This window comes from Schistocerca cancellata, chromosome 4, assembly GCF_023864275.1.
Source record: "Schistocerca cancellata isolate TAMUIC-IGC-003103 chromosome 4, iqSchCanc2.1, whole genome shotgun sequence".
NCBI lineage: Eukaryota > Metazoa > Arthropoda > Insecta > Orthoptera > Acrididae > Schistocerca > Schistocerca cancellata.
Genome location: NC_064629.1, coordinates 539211102 through 539237817, shown reverse-complemented (window position 1 = coordinate 539237817; position 26716 = coordinate 539211102). Strand labels below are relative to the sequence as shown.

General features: G+C 38.4%; 1 protein-coding gene across 1 annotated transcript in view; it reads right to left on the bottom strand.

The window, feature by feature from the left end:
* LOC126183377 (protein unc-79 homolog) overlaps positions 1-26716 on the bottom strand; it is an 852060-nt gene that overhangs the window by 267361 nt on the left and 557983 nt on the right. The window contains 2 exon segments of the mRNA XM_049925310.1: positions 4886-5054; positions 19633-19730. Coding sequence (XP_049781267.1) covers positions 4886-5054; positions 19633-19730 — 267 coding nt within the window.

The window sequence follows — 26716 nt, the reverse complement described above, 5'->3', positions numbered from 1 at the left end:
ACAGTGAGCATCATTGTTGTTTTGGTTACCAAGGATCTTCTGCTGCCCAAATTTTAGGGGACTTTGCCTGCTGCCTTACGATCACAAAGAGGAAAAGGAATAGATAAGATTCTTGGCAGGGAACTGTGAGACACACTTTGTCCAGATGCTCTGTGGAGAGCTGCCCATCTTGAGAGACACTGCCAGCAGTTACATTATTGCTGGTATAACTCTCCACTTCATCAGAATAAACAAGCTCCCTTGCCCACACAGATAGAGCTTTGTTAAAGTGGTGTCTCCTGAGGGGGAACCTTGTGCAGCACTGAATGTAATTAGTTCCCATTTGCATGTGACTGACTGCTGAATACAAGACAGTTTTCAATAGACACACTTTATTTCCTGTAAAAGAAATACACTATGTGATCAAAAGTATCCAGACACCCCCAAAGAGATACGTTTTTCATATTAGGTGCATTGTGCTGTCACTTACTGCCAGGTACCACATATCAGTGAGCTCAGTAGCCATTAGACATCATGAGGTGCCCCGCAGAACTCACGGACTTCGAACGTTGTCAGGTGATTGGGTGTCACTTGTGTCATATGTCTGTAAAGGAGATTTCCACACTCCTAAACATCCCTAGGTCCACTGTTCCCAATGTGATAGTGAAGTGGAAACATAAAGGGACACGTACAGCACAAAAGCATACAGGCTGACATTGTCTGTTGACTGACAGAGACCACTTACAGTTAAAGAGGGTCGTAATGTGTAATAGGCACACATCTATCCAGACCATCACACAGGAATTCCAAACTGCATCAGGTTCCACTTCAAGTACTATGACAGGCAGGAGTAAGAAAATTTCGATTTCATGGTCGAGTGGCTGCTCATTAGCCACACATCACACTGGTAAATGCCAAATGACACCTCACTTGGAGTAAGGAGCGTAAACATTAGACAACTGAACAGTGGAAAAATGTTGTGTGGAGTTATGAATCGTGGCACATAATGTGATGATCCGATGGCAGGGTCTGGATATGGTGAATGCCTGGTGAACGTCATCTGCCAGCGTGTGTAGTGCCAACAGTAAAATTCAGAGGTGGTGGTGTTATGGTGTGGTCATGTTTTTCGTGGAGGAGATTTGAACCCCTTGTTGTTTTGTGTGGCACTATCACAGAATAGGCCTACATTGATGTTTTAACCACCTTCTTGCTCCCCACTGTTGAAGAGCTATTTAGGGGTGGCAATTGCATCTTTCAACACAATTGAGCACCTATTCATAATGCACAGCCTGTGGTGTAGTGGTTACATGATGATAACATTCCTGTAAGGGACTGGCCTGCACAGAGTCCTGACTTGAATCCTACAGAACTCCTTTGGGATGTTTTGGAACGCCGACTTCGTGCCAGGCCTCTCTGACCGACATGGATACCTCTCCTCAGTGCAGCACTCCATGAAGAATGGGCTGCCATTCCCAAAGAAACCTTCCAGCACCTGATTAAAAGAATACCTGCGAGAGTGGAAGCTGTCATCAAGGCTAACAGTGGGCCAACACCATACTGAATTCCAGCATTACCGATGGAGGGTGCCACGAACTTGTAAATCATTTTCAGCCAGGTGTCCAGATACTTTTGACCACATAGTGTATGATTTGACCCATTTTGTGGCAATAGCCAATAATTTATAATCTCATGAATTAAGTACATTCTCTCTGTATTTGCAAACAGCCTTCTCAATATCAGAATGCTTTAGAAATCTGAACAGTGGCTGTGACAATGTGTTATCTGTAGACAGATGGTTAAGACCCTTGTTGGTAAGTGTCTTTTCTAAACTTTTTGAGAATTCTGGAGAAACTTAAATCTGAAGTCAGATTGATGGTATTTCTTTCTTATACAGAGGTTTAACTTCAGCATATTTCAGCCTATCAGGTAATGTTACAGTGATAAACAACTGGTTGCACAAATAACTTCATTGAAATTTTATCATGATCTCTATTTCTTTTTATTTCAAAGATTTTACCTTGGATATTATTTCTCCTGATGTAAACAAATAATTATTATATATTATTACATTACACACACCACTGTGAAGTCCATGGCAGAGGCCACCTCCTGTTGCACCACATATTAAGGCCTCCTCCCACGTGACCCTGGATTCAGCACTGTAAGAATTACCTCATAAATGATTCTGCATGCTATAACCAGTGTAATCCTGTCTTTATGTACAAATTCATTGCAACAATATGATCATTGTAAATAAGTGCTGTAATACAATTTTTCTGTTTGATGTTGGAGTTAGCTTATGCACCTCAGTGTACTAAATATTAACATGTTTTGAGACAAGTTACTTGCAACCTCTTAAACAATAATATGTTTAAGATTTTTTCTGACATAATCCACATCCATGGGGCCACTTCATTCATGATCTGTAGAACATACACTAGCATATTTGTTTTTATTTGTAAATATTTGTTGTGTCTTCTTGTTTTTCAGACATGTTTTATGTCCTGGAGGAGCTCCTCAAGATTGATTCATTTGAACAAAAGTTACATCTAATGTAATTTAACCTAATCTTCATGCTCCTCATTAGGTAGTTTGTGTCCATCTTCAAGTGTCTGCCACCTCAGGACTCTCAAAATCCATTACATTCCCCCGTGAGTCATACACTTGCACTGCCTTCAACAAGGAAAAGGTACACAAGAATGTAATTTGGAATACAATCAGATTGTAATACTCTGGAGCCAATTCTTGCTGAACGTTGGTTGAAATGTTTTATAATACAAATTTAAAATTTTTATTATTTGCCTCAAAAAAATTATCAAGAATGATGACAGTAAAACTTACTTTCACTTCAGCAACTAAATTCACATTTCTGAAAATTGAAATGCAAAGAAAGGGATGAAACAAATGATTCAAAATTCAAGCAGATGTGTAGAACAATGTATCAGCATCAGATTATGAACATTTTGAGAAACAGGATACACATAGATCAAACAACATCCTCCATTGTGTGATTGGGAAAGTCAGTGTTACAGAAAAAAAAGTGTCATGAAATGAAGTGGCAATGTGACAACAAGCACCAGTATACTTTGGCAGCACAGCAGAGGGAACATCAGCCTGTCAGAATTCAAATGGGGGTAGATGATTTGTTCTTTGAGAACTGGGACTGTCAAAGAGTGACAACTTATATTGTACAAGCTGTGATGCTATGACAGAAATGCTCTAGTTGAGCTAGTAATTAGAAGAGGATTATACACATTAAGAAACTGGTACTATATTACACAGTGTGATTACAGCACAGGATAACTGCTGTTCTTTGTCACAAGGCTGTATTATACCTTTTTGTCCACAGTGTGGCCACAATGTTACAGCATGGCTAAGTGTGTGGACCTGTCTGCACTTATGGTCTAATGCTGCTGACTGTGAGCTAAACTGGTGGCACACATATCACTATGTTAGCTTTCATTAAGCAGATACTAAAATTGCTTCAGACAGTAATGAGATTGTGAATAAAGTTAATGGCATGCTGTGTGCGAATCTTAGTTGTTTTGTGTGAAACCTGCTATAACAGTCTGTCTGTGACAGCCACAAATGTGTTACAGGCTACCATGATAACAGCAAACTGGAAACTTATTCTGCCAAATATCATAATGGACAAGTACCAAGTATGGCGTTTGGGGCATCTCTGATAACAATATTCAATGTCAGGTTCTATTATTTCAGAATGATCTGAACAGTAAGTGATATATCAGAACGATTTTTGAATCAAAGGTACTACACATCAAAACTGTTTAACATGGCACTTTTTTAGCTGTAGAATAGCTTTCCATATTGAAAAGGAATGTAAAAGCAATTCTGAAAGAAACAAGGCTGTAATCATTTCCTTGATCTCCAAGTTTGCCTCAAACATAATGTGTGGAACATATCTGGGGGACAGGTTGATCTGTAACTTGTTCATCACTGCCCTACAGTACCAAATTTGGTAGCTTTGTGGCCTCACATAAAAACTGAGTGGAGGTAGTTTTTCCAGGAACACATCAAGGCCCTCTTTGATTGCATACCATAAAATTTTGAGGCTCTGATTTCAGTATGTAATGGTTTTAGAGCATACTCTAACTATTGTAAAAAAACTGTATATTGGTTTGTATCTAATGTGTATCAATTTCATTTTAGACAGTTCCTTCATGGTGCTCCAGGTTTCAAAACTGTTTATATATGGTATGTAACAACTGCAGAAATTAAAATCCAAACATCACAAGAAGTACATGTTTTTTTCCCTAGATTTCTGTAATGGCTTTGAAAGTAGAAACATATGGTCCTGACCATTTCTATGCTATTTCTAGGTCTTAAGAACTAAAAAAAAAAAAAATAATAAACTCTGCCCAAACAGGTCACGAAGGACCAATGGTACTGACCAGCTGCTGTGTTATCCTCAGCCCATGGGCATCACTGGATGCAGACATGGAGAGGCATGTGGTCAACACACCACTCTGCCAGCCGTATGTCAGTTTACAAGACTGGAACCATTACTTCTCAATCAAGTAGCTCCTCAGTATGCCCCACAAGGGCTGAATGCACCCCACTTGTCAACAGCATTGAGCAGACTGGATGGTCACCCATCCAAATACTAGCATAGCCCAACAGCACTTAACTTCAGTGATCTGATGGGAACCAGTGTCACCACTGCAGCAAGGCTGTTGGGTAGGTCTTAAGACCAGTAACATTTAATAGGTTTTTGTAGAAGCAAACTTCAAATTACTAACTTGCTCACTTCTATCCTATTGTAAAATGATGTCCATATAAAACACATCCTGTACATATGTAATAAAATAACTTGAAATGCGATCACAACAGAATGGAAGAAAATGACTAGAAAATGAAAACATTTACACACTCGAAATGAACAAACCTATTTGAGTTTTTCTGTCATATTGTACAATTCTGTGGGATGATGAATGGTAGTCTTCTAATTCCCCTTGTATATGTGGTGGAGGAGAGTCAACTGCAGCTTGTTTGATAAGACGTCTTAAGTTTACTCCATGTGTAGACTCTTCTCGATTAGCTGTGGGTGAAGTACACTGTAACATATAAAGACCAACAGCTTTAATGACCACTTTTTCATGGCATAGAAATTTCCAACCTTAAGATCAAGACAAACAATTAGGGAGCCTTCCCTATGACAATTCTTCGAATTATCATAAACTACCTCATTTAATTTTGACTTGTACCATTTTTATTTATTCTTCCCATCTATCTGAAAATTCATATGAAAGTATTTTTTTTTCTTCTCTATCATTACACATTTGTCAATTCTATCAGAAACAAGATTATTCTAAATACTCTCCAATCTGACTTTAATGTGGTTTTGAACACATAAATTTATGAAAATGGCAAATAACTCCTAAATTAATGCACTAGTAAGGTGAGGAGATGAGAAGAAACTACTTTACAAGCTGCATTAGTTGCTGTAGTACATATTTCATCCATTCCTGTAATCATTTCAGAGTTAATATTACTTTCTCTGTTGCTTTGCTAAATTTTTTCAGAGATTGAGTAAAACTCGTATTTCCCATGACCTAAATCGAAGGTACATACATGATTCAGGGAGAAACTTATGTTGACATCTGCTTTTGATGCATTTATAAAGAAATATTTGCTATATTTTGATTCTATGACATATTAGGTATAATGAATTTTGCACTTACAGTAATTTCGTAGTTCCTAATATGGTAGCTGTTTTACTGTATTCAGATCTTACAAAATATCATTTTACCTTTGGCTTATTTCCAAGAGTGCAGATGAAATTCTTGTTTGCCATTTACTTTACCATCTTTATCATCTCCATAAATGTTGATTCATATTGCTTAATATAGTTGGTAAAATAATTTTCATTACATTTTTGTCCATTGTGAAACTATTTATATTTTTACTATAAATATACACTTCAATTTACTTGTCACTGTTATGACAGATTTTACAGATTTTTTAAAAACCATACAGATCATTTTCAAAAAATTTGTTAAGGTTTGGAGAAGTTGAAATTCAACTATTTACTGGTGACTTTCGCTGAACCACTTAAGTCTTAAAATGATTCTGTTGTATATTACTTGCCTTAGATCTTCTCTCTATCTGCTTCCATCACAATCTGATTCTGAATTGTTCAGTTCTAATTACTATTCCCATTTCCCACGAACTTTTAAAAAATTTCCTATAGCTTTATTAATCTAAACATATTACTAATGTTATTTACAAAGTTAATTGTTATGTTACTCTCTTTATCCACAGAGCTTTTATTTTCTATACCTGTGTTTGTTTTGTTCATAATGTATATTTTCCTTGTCAGCTGTTACTTCTAATTTCTTGTTGTGGAGCAATAAGTAAGTAAATAAATAAATATTCTATTCTTAAAATCTGGCAATATCACTTTCTCTCCCTCTATCACATGTCTCTAAGTTTTTCTTCTTTTTACCTGATACACATTTTATTTGGTGGCATTTGTCTCTCGGAAAACTCAAATTCTTGTGACATTTTTAATTTATCTTGCATTTAGTTTTTTCATTTCATTTTTGAATGGACAAAACTATTACCGAGAGAACTTAAAATTGAATCTTAATGCTCAAATTCTCAACTGCCTCTGTAGAATAAATTACAGGGTGAGTCACTAACTATCGCCACCAAGAATAACTCCAAAAGTATGATAGTAGCTGAAAAGGTTGTGGGACAAATGTTGCATGGGACAATTGGGGCCATAATATGACATTGGTTTCTTGTTGTTAGGTGGGGTTCCATCAGAGATATGAAGATAAACTTCATTTTTTAAATGGGATGCTATAGTTTGGTACTTATTTTCTGATAGTGGCTATCAAGATGAATCCAATGATGTGCAACGGTAAGTCTTTGAAGGTCAACAAAAGCCAAAAAGGTAGCATGAACATCCATTTACAGAAGGTGTTCAAAGGGATAACCATTGGTATCAATGCAGTGCTGCAATCTTCTTATCATGGATTGAGTGGTATTCCTTATCACTTTGGCACTTATCAAAGCACATGCCCTGACAAATCTCTCTCTCGTATATCATGCAAATAGCAAATATTCGCCGAATACAGTGTATCCATCTAATGTGCCAGTGACATGTAAACATCATTCAAAGATTTTGCAATACAACACTAATAGGAACCATAAGACTAGTACCGTCAAATCAAGGGAGTGTGAATGATGTATTCCTTCGAAGAACAACTCAATATGCTTCTCATATATGGAGAATGCCAACCAATTTCAGTGAGAGCTAGAGACTTATATGCTGAAAGATATTCTCAATGTACTAACCCTACATGTCATACATTTAAATATGTGTATGATAAATTTAATGCATCAGAAACATATCCAGCAAAGGAAAGTTACTCACAAGGAAATGGATATTGGTACTCTTGCCACTGTGGTTCGAGATCCTTGTGTTAGTTTGTGCCAAATTGCAAGGGAATCTGGCATGAGCCAGAGTAGTGTTGTTTGGGTTCTGCATCACCACAAATATCATCCTTCCATATCAGCCTCCACCAAGAATTAACTGGTGCAGACTGTATGGGTCTCACTGAATTCTGCCAATGGGCTCAACTTCAGATTCAGAGGGATGACACATTTATATTCAATTTTATTTACTGACAAGGCTACATTCAGGAACCATGGAAATATTAATTTGCATAACATGCATTATTGGGCAATTGAAAATCCACGTTGGCTGCGGCAACCTGCCCACCAAAAAACATGGTCGGTGAATGTATTGTGTGGAATTTTGGAGGACAGAATTATAGGCCCCTATTTCATCAAAGGAAATCTTAGTGGTAGGAACTACACCACATTCCTGCAAGAAACATTAGGTCTGTTACTGGAAGAAATACCTTTAGGAACAAGGAACAGAATGTGGTATCAACACAATGGGTGTCCAGCACATTTATCGCTGATGGCTAGAAATGAACTGCAGAGACAATTCCCAAATCATTATATTGGGTGAGGAGGAGATGTGCTGTGGCTAGTTTGTTCACCAGACTTGACACATCTGGATTTTTTCTTGTGGGGATTCGTAAAAGACATTGTTTATAAAGACGTTCCAACTACACCTGAAGATATGCGAGAGAGAATTGTCAGAGCATGGGGTTCAACAAGTGCCAATGTGATGAGGAATACTACTCAATCCATGACACAAAGACTGCAGCACTGCATTGATACCAGTGGTCATCACTTCGAACACCTTCTGTAAATGGACGTTTATGCCACATTTGTGACCTTCGAAGACCTTACTGTTACACATCATTGGATTCATCTTGATAGCCTCTATCAGAAAATAAGTACCAAACTATAGAATCCCATTTTAAAAAATTAAAGTTGAGCTTTATATCTCTGAAGTGACCCCACCTAGAAACAAAAAACCAACGTCATATTATGGCCTCCATTGTCTAATGCAACATTTGTCCCACAAACTTTTCAGCACCTATCATACTTTCAGAGTTATTCTTGATGGCAATGGTTAGGGACTCACGCTGTATAACTGTCATCAGGGCTATGGTTATTAATTTATATCTACAGTTATGCTAACTGAATAATTTAAGTAATCATTAAAAACTTTGAAACATGTGTTGAACCTTCATGTTCACATTGTCTTTCTTTGAAATTTCAAGCAATTTAAAAGTCAGTAATGAGCATTCTGTAAACTTAATATTAATTAGCATTCTTATGAACCCTCAGCATAATGCAGGAAAAATGGGTCAGCTCCTTGTTTTATTAAAACTATTACTTGTAACGCTGCCAAAACTGTGGTGAGAAAAAAATCCTTTATTTGAGGTGACTAGTTTTGAACATAACATCCATTATCAGAGCATCACATCCATCATAAATATTGATACACAGCACAACCACTACCTATGCGAATAGCCACAAACTGTGATCATGAGTAACATGTGTAAACTCATGTCCTGATGCTGTTTGGCACGAAATTCTGATGATTTGCAAATGTACTGGTTGTATTACATGTCAATACTTACAATGAAGGTGATGGTTTGATAATGGATCTCTTGTTTGAAACTAGTCACAGCAAAAAAAGGATTTTTTCTGACCACAACTCTAACAGAATTACAAATAGTAGTTTTAGTAAAATTTTTACAAAACTACTTAATATCCCAAAAACCTCCTTCAGCTTGAAGTTAGTGATGGCTTATGAAAGGATTGTCTGTTAGTAACATGATGATACCTTCAGTTTGTACAGTTAGTTGAATTCTGGTGTAAAAAGTAAAGAAGAAAGACGAGAAAAGTCATAAACCAATTTGGTTTGTGGCTTAAGTAAAACACTCAAATATCATACTATTAATGTCCTGCTAAATGAAAAGATGTCCCTATTTGCTTGAAAATGTAAGTAACATTTCTTTACTACAAGTTGAACAATGGTCAATTTCAATCATTACTGATTAAGACAAACAAAGTCATATGAGGCCTGTCTAAAAATTATCTGACCTTCGGCCAGAAAAAATATTTCGAATACCTGACGAGGTTGGAACTCTAATCCCCTTCAAAGTAGGCCCCTTGCGCTAGCACACACTTAGCCCACCAATCCTTCCACTGCTGGAAACAACTCTGTAAGTCTTCTTTTGGAACAGTGTTCAGTTCCATTGTCATGTTCTGCATTATTTCTTCTCTACTCTCAAAACAGGATCCTTTCAGTGGTGTCTTCAATTTTGGAAACAACCAGAAGTTGCAAGGAGCCATGTCTGGAGAGTAGGGAGGCTGGTGAATGGCTGTAATTGCATATTCAGCCAAGAAATTTTGGATCAAGTGGGATGAATGTGTGGGGGCATTGTCATAATGAAGTTGCGACTTTTTCACCGTCCGCATGTCTGGTCTTTCGCACTGAACTGCATCATGGAGCCACAAGAGAACATTTTGATAGTACTCCTTTGTCACTGTTTGTCCTTCCAGTGTGTATTCATGATGCACAATTCCATGGACATCAGAGAAGATAGTCAGCATCACCTTGATTTTGCTTTGCACCTGCCACACTTTCTTCGCCCTTGGAAACTCGGGATGCTTCCATTGCGACAATTGTCTTTTAGTTTCTGGGTCATACTTGTACACCCATGACTCATCTCCAGTTATCGCAGTGTGCAGAAACCCAGCATCAGGGTTGGTGGTGTCCAGAAGATCCTGTGCAACATCAAAATGGTGTCTTTTTGTTCCCGCGACAACCACTTGGACACGAATTTTGCAGCCACTCAGTACATGTTCAAACCATCATGCAAAATTGCATGTGCCATGTGCCGAATCTTTACTCACAACAACCTCTTGGGCAAACTCCCGCATGGTCAAATGATGATCTGCCATCAACAAATTTTGCACATCCTCAACAACAGCTGCACTCTGAGCAGCTTGGGGCCTGCAAGAATGCTGGTCACTCTCCGCTGATGTGTGGCCATTTTTGAATCAGTTGAAACCACTCCTTAATTTGTATTACACTCACTGCATCTTCTCCAAACACCTGCTGAATCCTATGAACTGTTTTGCATTGAGAATCACCAACCTTTTCGCAAAATGTGATGTAGTATCTTTACTCAACATCTTCAGTCATCTTGAGAGAATCGGTAATCTTACGAACACATTGTGTAGCGCCTCACTCAGTGACTAACAGGCAGTGACTGACATGATGGAAGGTGGGGACAAAATTTGCGCATGCTCATAAAGATCTCTTCCTTCACTGTGCACAGTGGCGCCACAATGTTGTCTCTATTTTGCATGGGAAAATCAAAGGTCAGATACTTTTTAGGCACACCTCGTATTGTCTAGGTATTACTATTGCTAGAGGGTAGAGGAAATGCAATTATTTGAGGTAGCTGCATAGGCAGACTATACTATTACAGTATGAACCTAGTATAGTACTGTTACCATGAAGAAACTTGTATTTTTCAATTAATTGTAAAGTAAATGTCAATTAGTGCAAAGAAAGACCTCAGCTGTCAATTGAGTCATTTTAGCTGCTGCTAAACAGCAGCATTTTGTATTCGTTATGGGTTACATTCAGAAAGGTTATGACAGAACTATATGTGAAAATTTCTGTAACACAGAATAACCATCAGACCAGAATTAAATTGAATGAAAACACTAACCAGTATTTCCTTTTATGACCAAAATGATCGAATTATATGAATATTACAATTCACAGTGCATTTAGAAGTTCAAGTTAAATATGTAATACTTGTATACAGTTGATGAGGAGTCACATACATAAGTTCTCACAATCATTAGGCCTACATAGCCTTGTAGGAAATACAATGATTTGAAAATGTCAAAGGCAGCTAAACATGCAAATTATAGAGATTGAATGCAGTTGTACTATTATTGAAGATCTAGGAGAGTTTTAGCAGAAAATTCTGCAATTATTAGTTCAAAGACACATCATATTTTTACATAGTAATCCTGAGTTAACAGAAGAAAACCATTTCAAACATATGTACAACACTGGACACAAAGAAAATTTCATGCTTCCACAACATCACTTAAAACTCTACCAACAGACACCCCAGTACATGGGAATGAAAAATTACAATAAAGTCAAGGGTAGTGATGTACTGAGCATGGAGACAGGTTCACTGAAGAGAAAACTATATGATCTCCTGGTGGAAAAATGCTACTATTCAACTGAGTAATTTATAAATGATGAAATCACCATTTGAATAGTGTGACTGTTTAATATTACAGCATTGTGTATGACATTGTATGCGTATATATAGATAATGTACTGTTACATCATAAGAAAAACAATTTAATAATATTACTGTGTCCAATATCAACCTGCACTGGTAAAAAGTAGTGAGAGGAAATTATGTATATCATAACGCTAAAATTGATGAGTCTCCTGTACAACATAATAAGATGATCTGTAAATGTATGTTATGAGATTAGTAAAATACAAATACAAATGCACAAGAAGACAAGAAAACAGTAGGACAAACAAGTTGGAACATTTTCAAAACTTAATATTTTCTACTACACACAAGCATATAAAATAATACCTCTTTCCTCCATAAGCTTTCAGATTTTTTTTCTCCATGACTGTTTACTTATTCTTTATGTTAAGAATGAATGTTATATGTATTTCTGTTCCATCTACAAATGACCTCTACATTTCATGAAACATGAGTGTTACTGTGAGTTTACATTTAGTGACTTGAGAAACTCTTAGTTTGGTGAAAAAAAAAGTGTCAGTGGCTAAAGGCTAGTGTCAAGCTTCAATTTATGCCCCAGAGTAATTATGTTAAGAATGATTATGTTTTATCAGTAAATATAAAATACTAATTACCTATGATTACACATTAATGGTCATAATATGTTATGAAAGACACCTTCAGTATCCAAGACAAAGTTTTCCCATGTTGTTTTCTGTGAGAAATAGAACTATTTGTAATGAAAATGACTATAGTTTCATTTAAATTGGGTAATGAATACAGATTAGTTTTGATATTGAAACCCATGTTGAAAATATGAAAGAACTGTGAAAAAATATACAGAGAAGTAACAAAATGATCTTTGATAGTGGCAGAAGCTGGAAGAAGAGAAGTTGGTGATTATGGATCCATTAATTTGTACATTCAAAGGATGTAGATATTTGAAAAGTTTGTAGGGTCTTTGGTGACCTATGTAGTAGACAGAAACATAAAATTTCTACTTACTGCATGTTCATTGTAAAATTTCTGGGGTATTCTGATGGAAAGATTCATCTACAGTATAACAATGAATTTGATTTTGAATTAGCACTCAGGATACTGAAGGAGAAAATGGTTATGTAGAATTTGACAGAAAATGCATTAGAAGCCCTATAACAAGTCAAAATTAATGAAAAAATAGTTAAAGTTCCCTAAATAGGTTTAGAGATCATAGATCTTATGGAATGACACAAAAATTCTGTGTGCACAAGAAGTATAAGAAATAAGTGTGGAAAAGAATGGCTACTGTAAATAAAGTATTGCAATAGAAGTTTTTCTTCCTGTTCAACAATCAAAGGAGTGGTGGCAAGATCAAAGCACTGAAATATCTATATTACAAAGTATTTATGGAACAATATTAGAGAAGGAATGTTGCTGCTCATCATATAGTGGAGTTGTTGAGTCGCAGATAGGCAGAACGAAAAGATTCTCACAATTATAGCTTTTGGTCATTAAGGCCTTTGTCAACAATAGGCACACACACAGACACACAGACACACACACACACACACACACACACACACACACACAAATGTGGCTCGCACACCCAACTGTAGTCTCAGAACCACCAGTGGTTCCAGTTGCCTGAGACTGCAGTTGTGTGTGCAAGCTGTGTGTGTGTGTGTGTGTGTGTGTGTGTGTGTGTGTGTGTGTGTGTGTATTGCTGACAAAGGCTTTAATGGCCAAAAGCTATAATTGTGAGAATCTTTCTGTTGTGTGTATCTGTGACACGGCATCTCTGCTATATGGTGAGTAGCAACTTTCCTTCTCTAATATTGTTACATTCCATTGTTTGAAAGTATTTATGTAAATATTTATCTATGAAAGTGCAAGAAAACAACAACATGTGATTACAAACATCGCTAAGAAGACAACAAATGACGAATACTACAAATGCAGTCTAAATTAAGGAAATGCCAGGGCGACTTTTCAGTTTTTGCTCTCAAAAGTAGAACAGAATGTACCAAATAGTTTAATAGAACAAGAAGTACAACTGATATTGTGTCCAATGATTTAAATTAATATCAAACATAGATGTAAGACAGACACGAGGTACCCAACATGAAAACATGATAATATTAATATGAATGTGATTAACAACATAATATTTTATTTCCTTAAGATAATTTTATGATCCACACAAAGGCTTTAGTACAGTTTCAGAAATTCCAACAGTTTATTATGATTATTTCTATAACACCTGCTACTGATTTTATCTTTATGGGGGACCACAGTCATATAGAACTTTTTGAAAGACATTTCTGCCATTTGACTGTAAATTATTATTCAGTTATTTCACACAATCATTATTTTGGCTTTATAACAATTCTCAAGTGCAAGTTGCAATATAATTTAAAGTGTCTGACATGTCCAAATGACATGTCATCATCAAAACCCCATCAATTTGGTATGTCAGACACTTTGTGGCATTTCAACTTGCACGTTAGACTGGTATATAATACCATAATCATGATTGTGCGAAATAAATGAATAGTAATGGCAGAAATTTCTTTCAAAAACTATGACAAGAATGTTTAAGAAATCACGTAGTGTTTCCCTATAGAGGATCTCCAACAAGTGCTTTCGCTGTAGAGGATCTTCAACAGAATCCAAACTCGGCACTTGCTCAAAGGTTAATGTCAGGAAAGTAATTCTATGTTCTTTTGTAAACTACATTCTAAAATGATAATGAAAATGATAGAATGAGGTTTATGGGTCTATAATAATAGGTTGCTGGCTTATCTCTATTTTTATAAATATGTTTTACTGCTGCATACTGCAGTATTGCAGGAAATATCATTCACCATTTGGTTTCCTACAAAATTACCTTCTAGCTCAGTTTTATTTAACAGTTCAGAATGTTGAACTTTGGCGACAAATCTCCCTGTGCTGAATGAAAAGTTCATTAAAAATTAGGGGTATCTTCAGGGAAATACTTAATGGGATTCCACAGTGAATTTTATTCACATTAAAAGATTTTCATTGATGAAAGGGGTACTATCCTTCAAACAACTTATTCCACTGAAACAAAGTAGGCTTTCAAACCTGAAGCTGGCACTCAAGATCAAATATGTTTCTGTGACTTCACAGTCACAGAAACACAACATGTGGTTATGCTTGTAAGAACTGATGCAACAGGAAAAACTGAATCAAGGACAAACCATTTTCTGTCAACTGATAAAATGTTTGACAATCAAGCTGTGTACCACAAGAAAAGTTTGGATGGTGACAACCTGCAGCATCAACTTGCTGAGATAGAAGAAAAACTGACAGGAAGACCAGTGCAGAAATAAACATGGAATTTATGTTTGCTGATCAGTGCGTAGGACTGTGAAATTGTACAGAAATGTCATTTTATAGATTCTGAATATGTGCATTTTAATTTCTGATATACTCCATGAGGCAGTAATAGTGTGAAAAAGTCTATAAAAAAGTTTCAGCTATTGCCAGGGGAAAAAAAAGAACCTATAAGAAAAGATTGGAAAATAAGTTCACTGAGGAAGCTGATATGAATTCTTCAATAGTTACTCAGATGCATTTTCCAAATGTGTTTATTGGGAAACACTGAAAGGAAAGTGAACTAATGCATAGGTGTGCACATGAATTCCTCTCCTGTGCTGATGTCTACATCTTAAAGTGGCACTTGCACTCAGTATCATCAATTATTTGTTGTGTATAGCCCAGTCTCAGTCTTCCCTAATAGCTTTTACCCTCTATCATCCTGCCCATCTTTTTGTCAATATTTTACATATGTTCTTCTCCTTGCCAATTCTGTGGAAAACCTCATTTTTATCTTGTCTGTTTATGTAATTTTCAGCAGCCTTCCATAGCAGCACATTGCAAATACTTCAGTTGCCTTCTTTTCCAGTTTTACCACAGTCCAGGATCCACTTTCAAACAATTCTCTGCTCCAAACATACATTCTCAGAAATTTCTTCCTCAAATTAAGGCTGACATTTGATAATAGTAGACTCTTTTTTGTCTGGGATGCCCATCTGTGCCCGAAAACACCTGCTTTTTATGTTCATGTTTCATCCATCATGTGTTAGGACTATTTTGTTTCCAATGTAGCAAAATTCCATCGACTACATACCTATCAACCAACCAGGAAATGGGCTGATACAACAGTTTTATTATAGATCAGGAAATGGGGACAGCAGAAATGAATCTGTAATGATACTACAATTTTGTCATAGATAACACATGTAGAGAACTGCATGACTTATAAATAAATAATTATTCAAGAGGAAAACAGTTATAATATCTCTGTGATTTTTGCACTATAGTAATCAGTTTATTAAGAAGCTTTAGAGTCAGAAAGTTTAAATATTTTTTTATAGTCATGGTATTTAGTTTGTCTTAATGTTAAGGAAATGTGAGCAACAAGATTTCACACAGAAATATTTAACAAAGGGCAAGGTTGGCCACTTGGGTCACACAGCACATGATACTATCCTAAATTCTAGGTACTCATTGCAGGTAGATAACAAGAATTCAGCACTCAATTTGTCATGCACTAAGGATGGCTTTCTGCACTAAATGGGTTAAGGATTTATTGTTGGAACTATCTGTCAATCAATTAGTGTAGCTGGTTTAAATTTTGCAAATCATAATATATATCATAATTTATGCTTCAATAAGAAAATGACAGATTGTGACTCACCACATAGAGGAAGCCTTGAGCCACAAACAGGCACAAAGAAAAAGACTGCTCAAAATTTAAGCTTTTGGACAAAAAGGTTCTTGTTCCATAATAGAGAACACACACACACATTCCCACTAGCACAACTGACAACCACATGGGCACTGTCTTAGGGCACTGGGGCCTAACTGTGATTGTGTCTGTCATGAGCAGCCATCTGCTGAGGTGGGTGGTGAGGGAAAGGAGGAAGCATGGCATGGATATGGGGATTGATAGCAGGTTTACGGTTAGGGTAGGATGCTGTGTTGCCAGTGGGGTTGTGCAGGGCTGTGGTGGGGACAGTTGGTTGGTTTGTGGAGGTTGAAGGGACCAGATTACAAAGGCCATCAGTCCCTAGGGACAGTCTGCTAGGTACAGAACCAAGAGGCTCTGCTGGGTGGGGAGGTAGAGGAGAGCATTAGGGAAGGGGATGAGACTTGTAAGGGCATTGGTGGGATAGAAGGTGTGAGTAGCACTGGAGTGGAAGCAGTGAAGGGGATAGGTTGCTGGAGGACAGGGACCAGTGAAGGATGAGGTCAGGGGGTTGTGAGAATGAAGGATATGTTGTTGGGAGGGTTCCCACCTGCACAGTCCAGAAAAGCTGATGTTGGTAACAAGGATTCAGATTATGCAGGCTGTGAAGCAGTCACTGAAGTGAAGCAGATCATGTTGGGCCACATCTTCAGCAAATGAGTTGTCAAGCTGTCTCTTGGCCACAGTTCAAGGTGTCCATTCATGTGAAGAGACAGCTTGTTAGTTGTCATGCCCACATTGAAACTGGCACAGTGGTTGCAGTTTAGTTTGTACAATAGATCAGATGGCTACTTTCACAGGTAGCTCTGACTTTCATGGGGTAGGAAATGCTTTTGAAAGGTTTGGAGTAGATGGCAGTGGGAGAATGTAGGGGACAGGCCTCGCATCTAGGTCTATTGGGAGGATATACACCATGAGGTGATTTGGAGTAGGGATGGACAAGAATGTTGTGTAGGTTCGGTGGGTGATGGAATACCTCTGTAGGGACACATGAGGAGGATAGTAAGGAGGTTATTCTTCAGTTCAGGGCATGATGAGATATAATCAAAACCCAAACAGGGAATGTAATTAAATTTCTCCAGTCCTGTGTGGTACTGAGTCATGAAAGGAGTGCTCCTTTGTGGTCAGACAGTGGGTATGTGGGAGGTGGTAGATGACTGGAGAGACAAGGCATGGAGAGCTGTTTCTGGTTGAGGTTTCTAGAGTAATTATTAGTCAGAGAGCCTTGGCACATTTGGAGGAGTGCTCGTCACTACAGATGCAAAGACCTTGGGTCATTAGACTGTCTAGAAGAGACTTCTTTATATAGAATGGGTGGCAGCTGTTGAAGTGGAGGTATTTTTGGTGGTTGGTAAGTTTGATGTGGATGGATATACTAGTTTAGCTAACCTTGAGGTGGAGGTCAACATCGAGGAAGTTGGCTTATTGGGGTGAGGGGGATCAGGTGAAGCAAATGAAGGAGCACGGGTTTAGGTTCTGGAGGAATGTGAACAGGATGCCATCACCCTTTGTCTAGATCATGAAGATGTCATCAATGAATCTGAAACAGGTGAGGGTTTGGTATTCTGGGTGATTAGGAACGATTCCTGTAGATGGTCCATGAATAGGTTGGCATAGGATGTTCATGTGGGTGCCATTACTTACCATGAATTTGTTTGTACGTGACTGCTTCAAGGGGTAATTGATTGTGGGTGTGGATATAGTTGGAGGAAGGAGGTTGAAGGTTTGGAGTCAGACAGGCTTTGGGAAGGTACCTTCTCAAATGGCACTAAGAGGGGATACTAACTTAAAGTTATAACTAGCTTAGTCAGTTTAACATGGAGTTCTTACTCTGGAGCATTTTGGCGTCTCTCACATTAACAAACTGTTGGTAGAATTGAGGGTAAAAAGTTACTGTCTTAATGTGGCATTGAACCAAAGACTTGCTGATTAATAGTTCCATGTTTACTGATGATGTGTGAGATTTGAACCAGAGACTTTTCCATCACGGGACTTCAATGCTACATATTCAGTTACCAGTGTCTACTGGGCCGCTGGGCGCAGTAGACAATACAAGTTAAACATATCCGTACAGTACTTTACTAATGGGAAACTTATTTCTTTCTATAAAATTCATGTAAGTCATGAGAATGAAGCTGACAGGTTCTCAGTTATGAAGTAAGAAAGGCAGCAATAACTTCCAAAATTGCACTGAAACTGCTGCTTGAAGATAAAAAAACTGGTGCTTTATTTTGTGTGCTAGAATGATTACCAACACATAGAATCGTGATACCCTGAGCTACACACACATTTATCAGTTTGTACTTAAGGACCAAACTGTCATTCTTATAATATCATGAATGTTACCCAATCAGCAGACCCAATGCCAGAGTTCCTCAAAGGGCTGGTGGTGGTGACTGCTTTGCACAAGTGACATCTATGACATTTTCCTTAAACTATAGTATTAAGTTCACGTCAGTGGCATCTATCATTCTTGGTGTTACAATTTTCACAAATACTAATATATGTATAAACGTGAAACATTCCTTGCAAAAATGGTTATTCATAGTTAACCATTTTCATCATGTATAGAGTTCTAGGAACAACAACAAAAATTAATGTGTTACACTCACAGATGAAAACTCTATGCACAGTCTCCATATCACAATGTGAAGAACAAACTATAAAAATTACAGCAAAGAAACTTCCCCAGTATGACAGTAGCAAGGCTTCTTAGAAAATTGGTCTCCATCTTTGTGAAGAAATGGTGTTACTGAACAACAAAAATCTTAACTGCTGATGGCATTACCTTAGGCTAATAATATGAAAAATCCTTGTTTCCAGTAAACTAATATGTTAGAAATATTAATATAAAACTTTAGGATTTTAATATTATGTACCAGTACATATATTTTACTACCTCTTAAGCAATTTTTTAATTTACCACATTATGCAGTTTTACTAGTTGTTGTTGACAAGTCTTCTACACACTTAACAAGAGACTAAATTTTTACATAATTAGACAATAGAATATTCTCATTATGATTGTTATAACATGATGGATAGATGTATCAGTTACAAACTAGATTAATTGCTCAGAAACTTAGGTCATGAGGAATACATTCAAGAAAACAGAAATTGGGCACTAAGATGGCATCATTATTACAACCATCAAAGCAGAAAAAAAGTATCTGATTATGAGAAGTAAAACCAAATTATTACCTGAGTTTCTGATTTCTCAAAACTGTCTTGTCTCAAATATATAGTACTTGCAAATGTTTCAAGTTCTGTTGGCTTCGAGTCTGGTGTATTTGGGCAATCTAAATATTTCAACAGAAGAAAAATATTAATGATGACAAGAAAAAATAGTAATAACAATAACAATAATAATAATAATAATAATGGTCAAACCCAGTACAACATAACAGGCATGCATGGTGAATACAAGCAGAAACAGACACATACAAGATGATACCACAAATGACTGAAGTGATAATTTTGCAGCATGAAGTCACCCAAGCAATTAATTCTACTCACAGTTGGAAAGCCCCTGTAAAAGATAAAATAGCAAATTTCTTGCTAAAGAAGTTCACCTCAACACATTCACATCTAACTAAATTATTTAACAGTTACATTGCAGACCCATACACATTCCCTGATACACTTACACATGGAATAACTTATCTGAAACCTAAAGATCAAGCAGACACAGCAAACCCAGCTAAATATCGCCCCATAACATGCCTACCAACAATATACAAAATATTAACTTCACTCATTACACAGAAATTAATGACACATACAACACAGAACAAAATTATAAATGAAGAACAAAAAGGCTGTTGCAAAGGAGCACGAAGATGTAAAGAGCAACTGATAATAGATGCAGAGGTGACATATCAAGCTAAAACTAAACAAAGGTCGCTACACTACGCATACATTGATTACCAAAAAGCTTTTGATAGTGTACCCCACTCATGGTTACTACAAATATTGGAAATATACAAAGTAGATCCTAAATTGATACAGTTCCTAAACATAGTAATGAAAAACTGGAAAACCACACTTAATATCCAAACAAATTCTAATAATATCACATCGCAGCCAATACAGATTAAGCGTGGAATATACCAAGGAGACTCATTAAGTCCTTTCTGGTTCTGCCTTGCTCTGAACCCACTATCCAACATGGTAAGTAATACAAATTATGGATACAATTTTCAGGCAGACAAACTTTCGAAATTACAGTAGTTACAATTTTCAACAACAGATGGCGCTGCAGTCTGGGAAACTCTATAGTACGATATTTTCCACATATCCACCATGCGTAGCAATAATATGGCGTAGTCTCTGAATGAAATTACCCGAAACCTTTGACAACGTGTCTGGCGGAATGGCTTCACATGCAGATGAGATGTACTGCTTCAGCTGTTCAATTGTTTCTGGATTCTGGCGGTACACCTGGTCTTTCAAGTGTTCCCACAGAAAGAAGTCACAGGGGTTCATGTCTGGCGAATAGGGAGGCCAATCCACGCTGCCTCCTGTATGTTTTGGATAGCCCAAAGCAATCACACGATCATCGAAATATTCATTCAGGAAATTAAAGACGTCGGCCGTGCGATGTGGCCAGGCACCATCTTGCATAAACCACGAGTGTTCGCAGTGTCGTCTAAGGCAGTTTGTACCACCACAAATTCACGAAGAATGTCCAGATAGCGTGATGCAGTAATCATTTCGGATCTGAAAAATGGGCCAATGATTCCTTTGGAAGAAATGGTGGCCCAGACCAGTACTTTTTGAGGATGCAGGGATGATGGGACTGCAACATGGGGCTTTTCGGTTCCCCATATGCGCCAGTTCTGTTTATTGATGAAGCCGTCCAGGTAAAAATAAGCTTCGTCAGTAAACCAAATGCTGCCCACATGCATATCGCCGTCATCAATCCTGTGCACTATATCGTTAGCGAATGTCTCTCGTGCAGCAATGGTAGCGGCACTGAGGGGTTGCCGCGTTTGAATTTTGTATGGATAGAGGTGTAAACTCTGGCACATGAGACGATACGTGGACGTTGGCGTCATTTGGACCGCAGCTGCAACACGGCGAACGGAAACCCGAGGACGCTGTTGGATCACCTGCTGCACTAGCTGTGCGTTGCCCTCTGTGGTTGCCGTACGCGGTTGCCCTATGTTTCCAGCACGTTCATCCGTCACGTTCCCAGTCCGTTGAAATTTTTCAAACAGATCCTTTATTGTATCGCTTTTCGGTCCTTTGGTTATACACTCCTGGAAATGGGAAAAAGAACACATTGACACTGGTGTGTCAGACCCACCATACTTGCTCCCGACACTGCGAGAGGGCTGTACAAGCAATGATCACACGCACGGCACAGCGGACACACCAGGAACCACGGTGTTGGCCGTCGAATGGCGCTAACTGCAAAGCATTTGTGCACTGCCGCCGTCAGTGTCAGCCAGTTTGCCGTGGCATACGGAGCTCCATCGCAGTCTTTAACACTGGTAGCATGCCGCAACAGCGTGGACGTGAACCGTATGTGCAGTTGACGGACTTTGAGCGAGGGCGTATAGAGGGCATGCGGGAGGCCCGGTGGACGTACCGCCGAATTGCTCAACATGTGGGGCGTGAGGTCTCCACAGTACATCGATGTTGTCGCCAGTGGTCGGTGGAAGATGCACGTGCCCGTCGACCTGGGACCGGACCGCAGCGACGCACGGATGCACGCCAAGACCGTAGGATCCTACGCAGTGCCGTAGGGGACCACACCGCCACTTCCCAGCAAATTAGGGACACTGTTGCTCCTGGGGTATCGGCGAGGACCATTCGCAACTGTCTCCATGAAGCTGGGCTACGGTCCCGCACACCGTTAGGCCGTCTTCCGCTCACGCCCCAACATCGTGCAGCCCACCTCCAGTGGTGTCGCGACAGGCGTGAATGGAGGGACGAATGGAGACGTGTCATCTTCAGCGATGAGAGTCGCTTCTGCCTTGGTGCCAATGATGGTCGTATGCGTGTTTGGCGCCGTGCAGGTGAGCGCCACAATCAGGACTGCATACGACCGAGGCACACAGGGCCAACACCCGGCATCATGGTGTGGGGAGCAATCTCCTACACTGGCCGTACACCACTGGTGATTGTTGAGGGGACACTGAATAGTGCACGGTACATCCAAACCGTCATCGAACCCATCGTTCTACCATTCCTAGACCGGCAAGGGAACTTGCTGTTCCAACAGGACAATGCACGTCCGCATGTATCCCGTGCCACCCAACGTGCTCTAGAAGGTGTAAGTCAACTACCCTGGCCAGCAAGATCTCCGGATCTGTCCCCCATTGAGCATGTTTGGGACTGGATGAAGCGTCGTCTCACGCGGTCTGCACGTCCAGCACGAACGCTGGTCCAACTGAGGCGCCAGGTGGAAATGGCATGGCAAGCCATTCCACAGGACTACATCCAGCATCTCTACGATCATCTCCATGGGAGAATAGCAGCCTGCATTGCTGCGAAAGGTGGATATACACTGTACTAGTGCCGACATTGTGCATGCTCTGTTGCCTGTGTCTATGTGCCTGTGGTTCTGTCAGTGTGATCATGTGATGTATCTGACCCCAGGAATGTGTCAATAAAGTTTCCCCTTCCTGGGACAATGAATTCACGGTGTTCTTATTTCAATTTCTAGGAGTGTATATGTTTTTAACATCACTTATTGCTAAGAATGTGAGCTTATTCCCAAGGATTAGCAGCTTTTGCTTGGATCATGCTAGGCAAAAATTCTCTCTGCATTAGGTTTGCACCTCCTAGAGTCTTGTGTAGGAAGGCACACAGTATTCTGCTGCATCCATTTTCAACAAGCTACCACAAGAATTAAAAGAAAATAATGTTGGTAGTAATCCTTGCACTTTCAAGTCTAAATTGAAGAATTTCCTCATGGCTCACTCATTACATGCTGTTGAGCAGTTCCTATACAATAATTAAACAAATTCCTGTGTCATATTGTTCACATTGCTGATACACTGGATTCCAAAATTAAAGCAACAAACAGAAAATTTACCAAGTTGCATTTATTTTGCCACAAAACAGTATAAATAGATGATAGTGAAGTATAAACAATGTAGAGAATACAGAATGTAAGCAAATGCAACTGTAGAAAAATATGTTCTTCATTTTTTCACAGATTAACAGATTTAGATGCACATTCCGACAACTGGTTAATGCACTCAGTATGGGGTGTGACGATCTCTGGCAGAATTACAGGCCTGTCAACAATAGGGCATGCTGTAAATGATGTCATCAATCTCATATTGAGGCAAGAACCCCCATTCTTCCTGCAGAGCTGCTCACAAGTCTTTCAGAGTTGCTGGTGGATGCTAACGTGATGCAATCCATCTCACTAGTCTATTCCAGACTTGCTCTATGAGATTCAAATTAGGAAAGTGAGCAGGCCATGCCATGCATGCAAATTCTTTCATTTCTGAGAAAATATTAACCACCCATGCTCTATCAGGTCGAGCATTATCATCCATCAGTACAAAGTCTGGACTCACACCACCTCGCAGCAACCCCACATGAAGTCCTAAGAGCTTGTCATGAGTCCTGACAGCAGTTAAACCTTGATGATTTAACGTTACATTTCATGAAGAGGTGTCTGAGTGGTCAACATAACCCCTGCTCACACCATTAGGGACCCTGCACAGTATCACTCTCTTTCCACAATTTTTGGGTCCTGAAATCATGTTCCATGTTCCCTCCAGATGTGAATCTGTCAAGTATCATACTCCAGACCAAATCTCCTGTATTGATGTGTTCCATGACTATGAAAATCTGCTCCTCAGTTTGGCCCTATGGTGATACATGTGTAAAATAAATAAAATGAAAGATCATATAATATGAAGGTAATGCAAAGGATTTCCTCACACTGATCATAGTAGCTGTTGACTGGATTTAGGAATTAAAGTGTTTCTCCATTAGACTGTCCTGACATACAAGTAAGATATTTGCACTCTGTGTCTTATCTACTTTTCATTAGTGACATTGTCTTTCACCTGTAATAAAATGTACAATAGTATCAAGTGTTAGACCATTTGGCAAATAAATAAAGCAGTTGTAAGTTTAATATAAGTCACTATTTCATTAAGAAGCTGTAAGAACTTTTTCCTTTGGTCTCTTCTAACATCAATAAAATGAGTCAGCTTTGTAGAGTGTGCAGGATTTAAGCCAACTTGTCTTTCTATTGCGTCAGTTTTGCAACATTAAGAGTCCAAATCAACATGTGCTATGACAGTTAAAATAAGGCTCTAGTTACATTAATTAGTTCAGCATTGAAATTTGATTGTTCCTTGAAGTTAATTGATTGTCAGGTGATTATGTATGCTTGTCATTGATCACAACTGACTCTGTATTGATCAAAATTATATGTTGTTTCAAGCATAAAGTCCTTAGCAGTAGTCTTGATTATTATATGGTATGGCATTATTATAGCACTCAAGAATGTCTAAAGAGTAAAAATTCAAGTTTTGTCCTGTCTTTTATATCTGTGCTGGTCTCTCAGTCTGTTTAATCATAGCTGGCAATCAACTTACCTAGAAGGTTGTTTTTGGGTACAGATATTTTGGTTGGTTGGTTGGTTGGTTTGAGGGAGGGGACCAGACATCAAGGCCATTGATACCATCAGATTAAGGAAGGATGGGGAAGGAAGGTGGCCATGCCCTTTCCAAGGAATCAGGCTGGCATTAGCCTGAAGCAATTTAGGGAAATCATGGAAAACCTAAATCAGGATGGCTGGATGTGGGTTTGAACTGTCGTTCCCAAATGTGAGTCAAGTTTGATAGCAACTGTGGCACCTTGCCTGGTAAATATTTTGGGAAATTGTAGCAAAGGATGGGTTGTTCACTTGGAATCAGCTCAGTGTTTTGTATGACATGCTAAACAACTTGATGTTTTGTTAGAAATACACTCTTTATGCAAACATATTTCATATTACCTCTGAAGTCGATGACTTGACATTTTTACACAGTTCTAACAATTTGAATTATGTGTATGGAACTTAACTATTTAAATGAAAGAGCATTTGGCTTAAAGTCTGTAAGTGATTATTTCTTTCCATACTTCTGAGTGAATACTATTTGCAGGCTAGCACTAAAATATCCACCAAAATTTAGTCACAGAAAAATTTTGCTGTTAGAATAATGTGTAACTCAAACAACTTTGTCTTAAATTAAATGTACTGAATTGAAATGAGCGGATTGGTGGGGATGAAATAAATTAAGATCCAGTGACATGAAATGTTATAAGTGCAAGCCAGTGAGATAAAGCTGAATCTGCAGAATATGTTGCATCAGTTGAATATGTGTAGTTTCATCACCTATTATTGTGAGGATATATAAGGGTCCATATTTTGGTCACCAGATAGTCAGTCCACAGCCGAGTTTCAGTTGAGGAAACTGTGTTGCTTAGAATGACAACAATGTATCAACTGAACAGTGAAATAATTGTTACACCAATAGGCTGTGTGTTAAAGCAATGACAGTGACTGTTCAATTTATTAGAAGAACTGTGAACTTTGTGGTTAGGTTTTACTGATCGCAGATGTTCAACAGGAAACTACTGTAGCAGTATGTGGAGGTTTGCCTGCAAACTGTTAATGAGGCTTATCGAAAGTTAAACAATAGTGCACTCGGCAAATAATTGTGTATTATTGGGGGGTTGTGAATAATGAAATTAAAGTACTATGAAACGCAAATGTGCACATGTGAGTTACATTATTTAGTGTCCAAATAACAACTCCCACAAGCCACGGTGGCCAAGCAGTTCTAGGCGCTTCAGTCCAGAACCACGCGGCTGCTACGGTCGCATGTTCGAATCCTGCCTCAGGTAGGGATGTGTGTGATGTCCTTATGTTAGTTAGGTTTAGGTAGTTCTAAGTCTAGGGGATGAATGACCTCAGATGTTAAGTGCCATAGTGCTTAGAGCCATTTGAACCATTTTTATAAACCCCATTTTTCAGCCAGTGTAGCGACACAGTATGTCGACACCCAGGACAACAAACAGAAAATGAAGAAATAAACAAAGCAGGTGGAACTGCTACAAAGGGGGGAGGTTAGTGGTGACAAAAATTCAAATGAAAACACAAACTAAACAAAAAGGGAATAGGAGTAACTTGAAAAAAACTTTCTATGCTGCAGCATATAATATTCACAACATGAGAAGTGAAAAACATCTCTGTTTGGCACTTAAACTGAAGAACATTGAAAGACATGAACTAGGAATCAGTGAGACAAGGCTCAAAGACAAA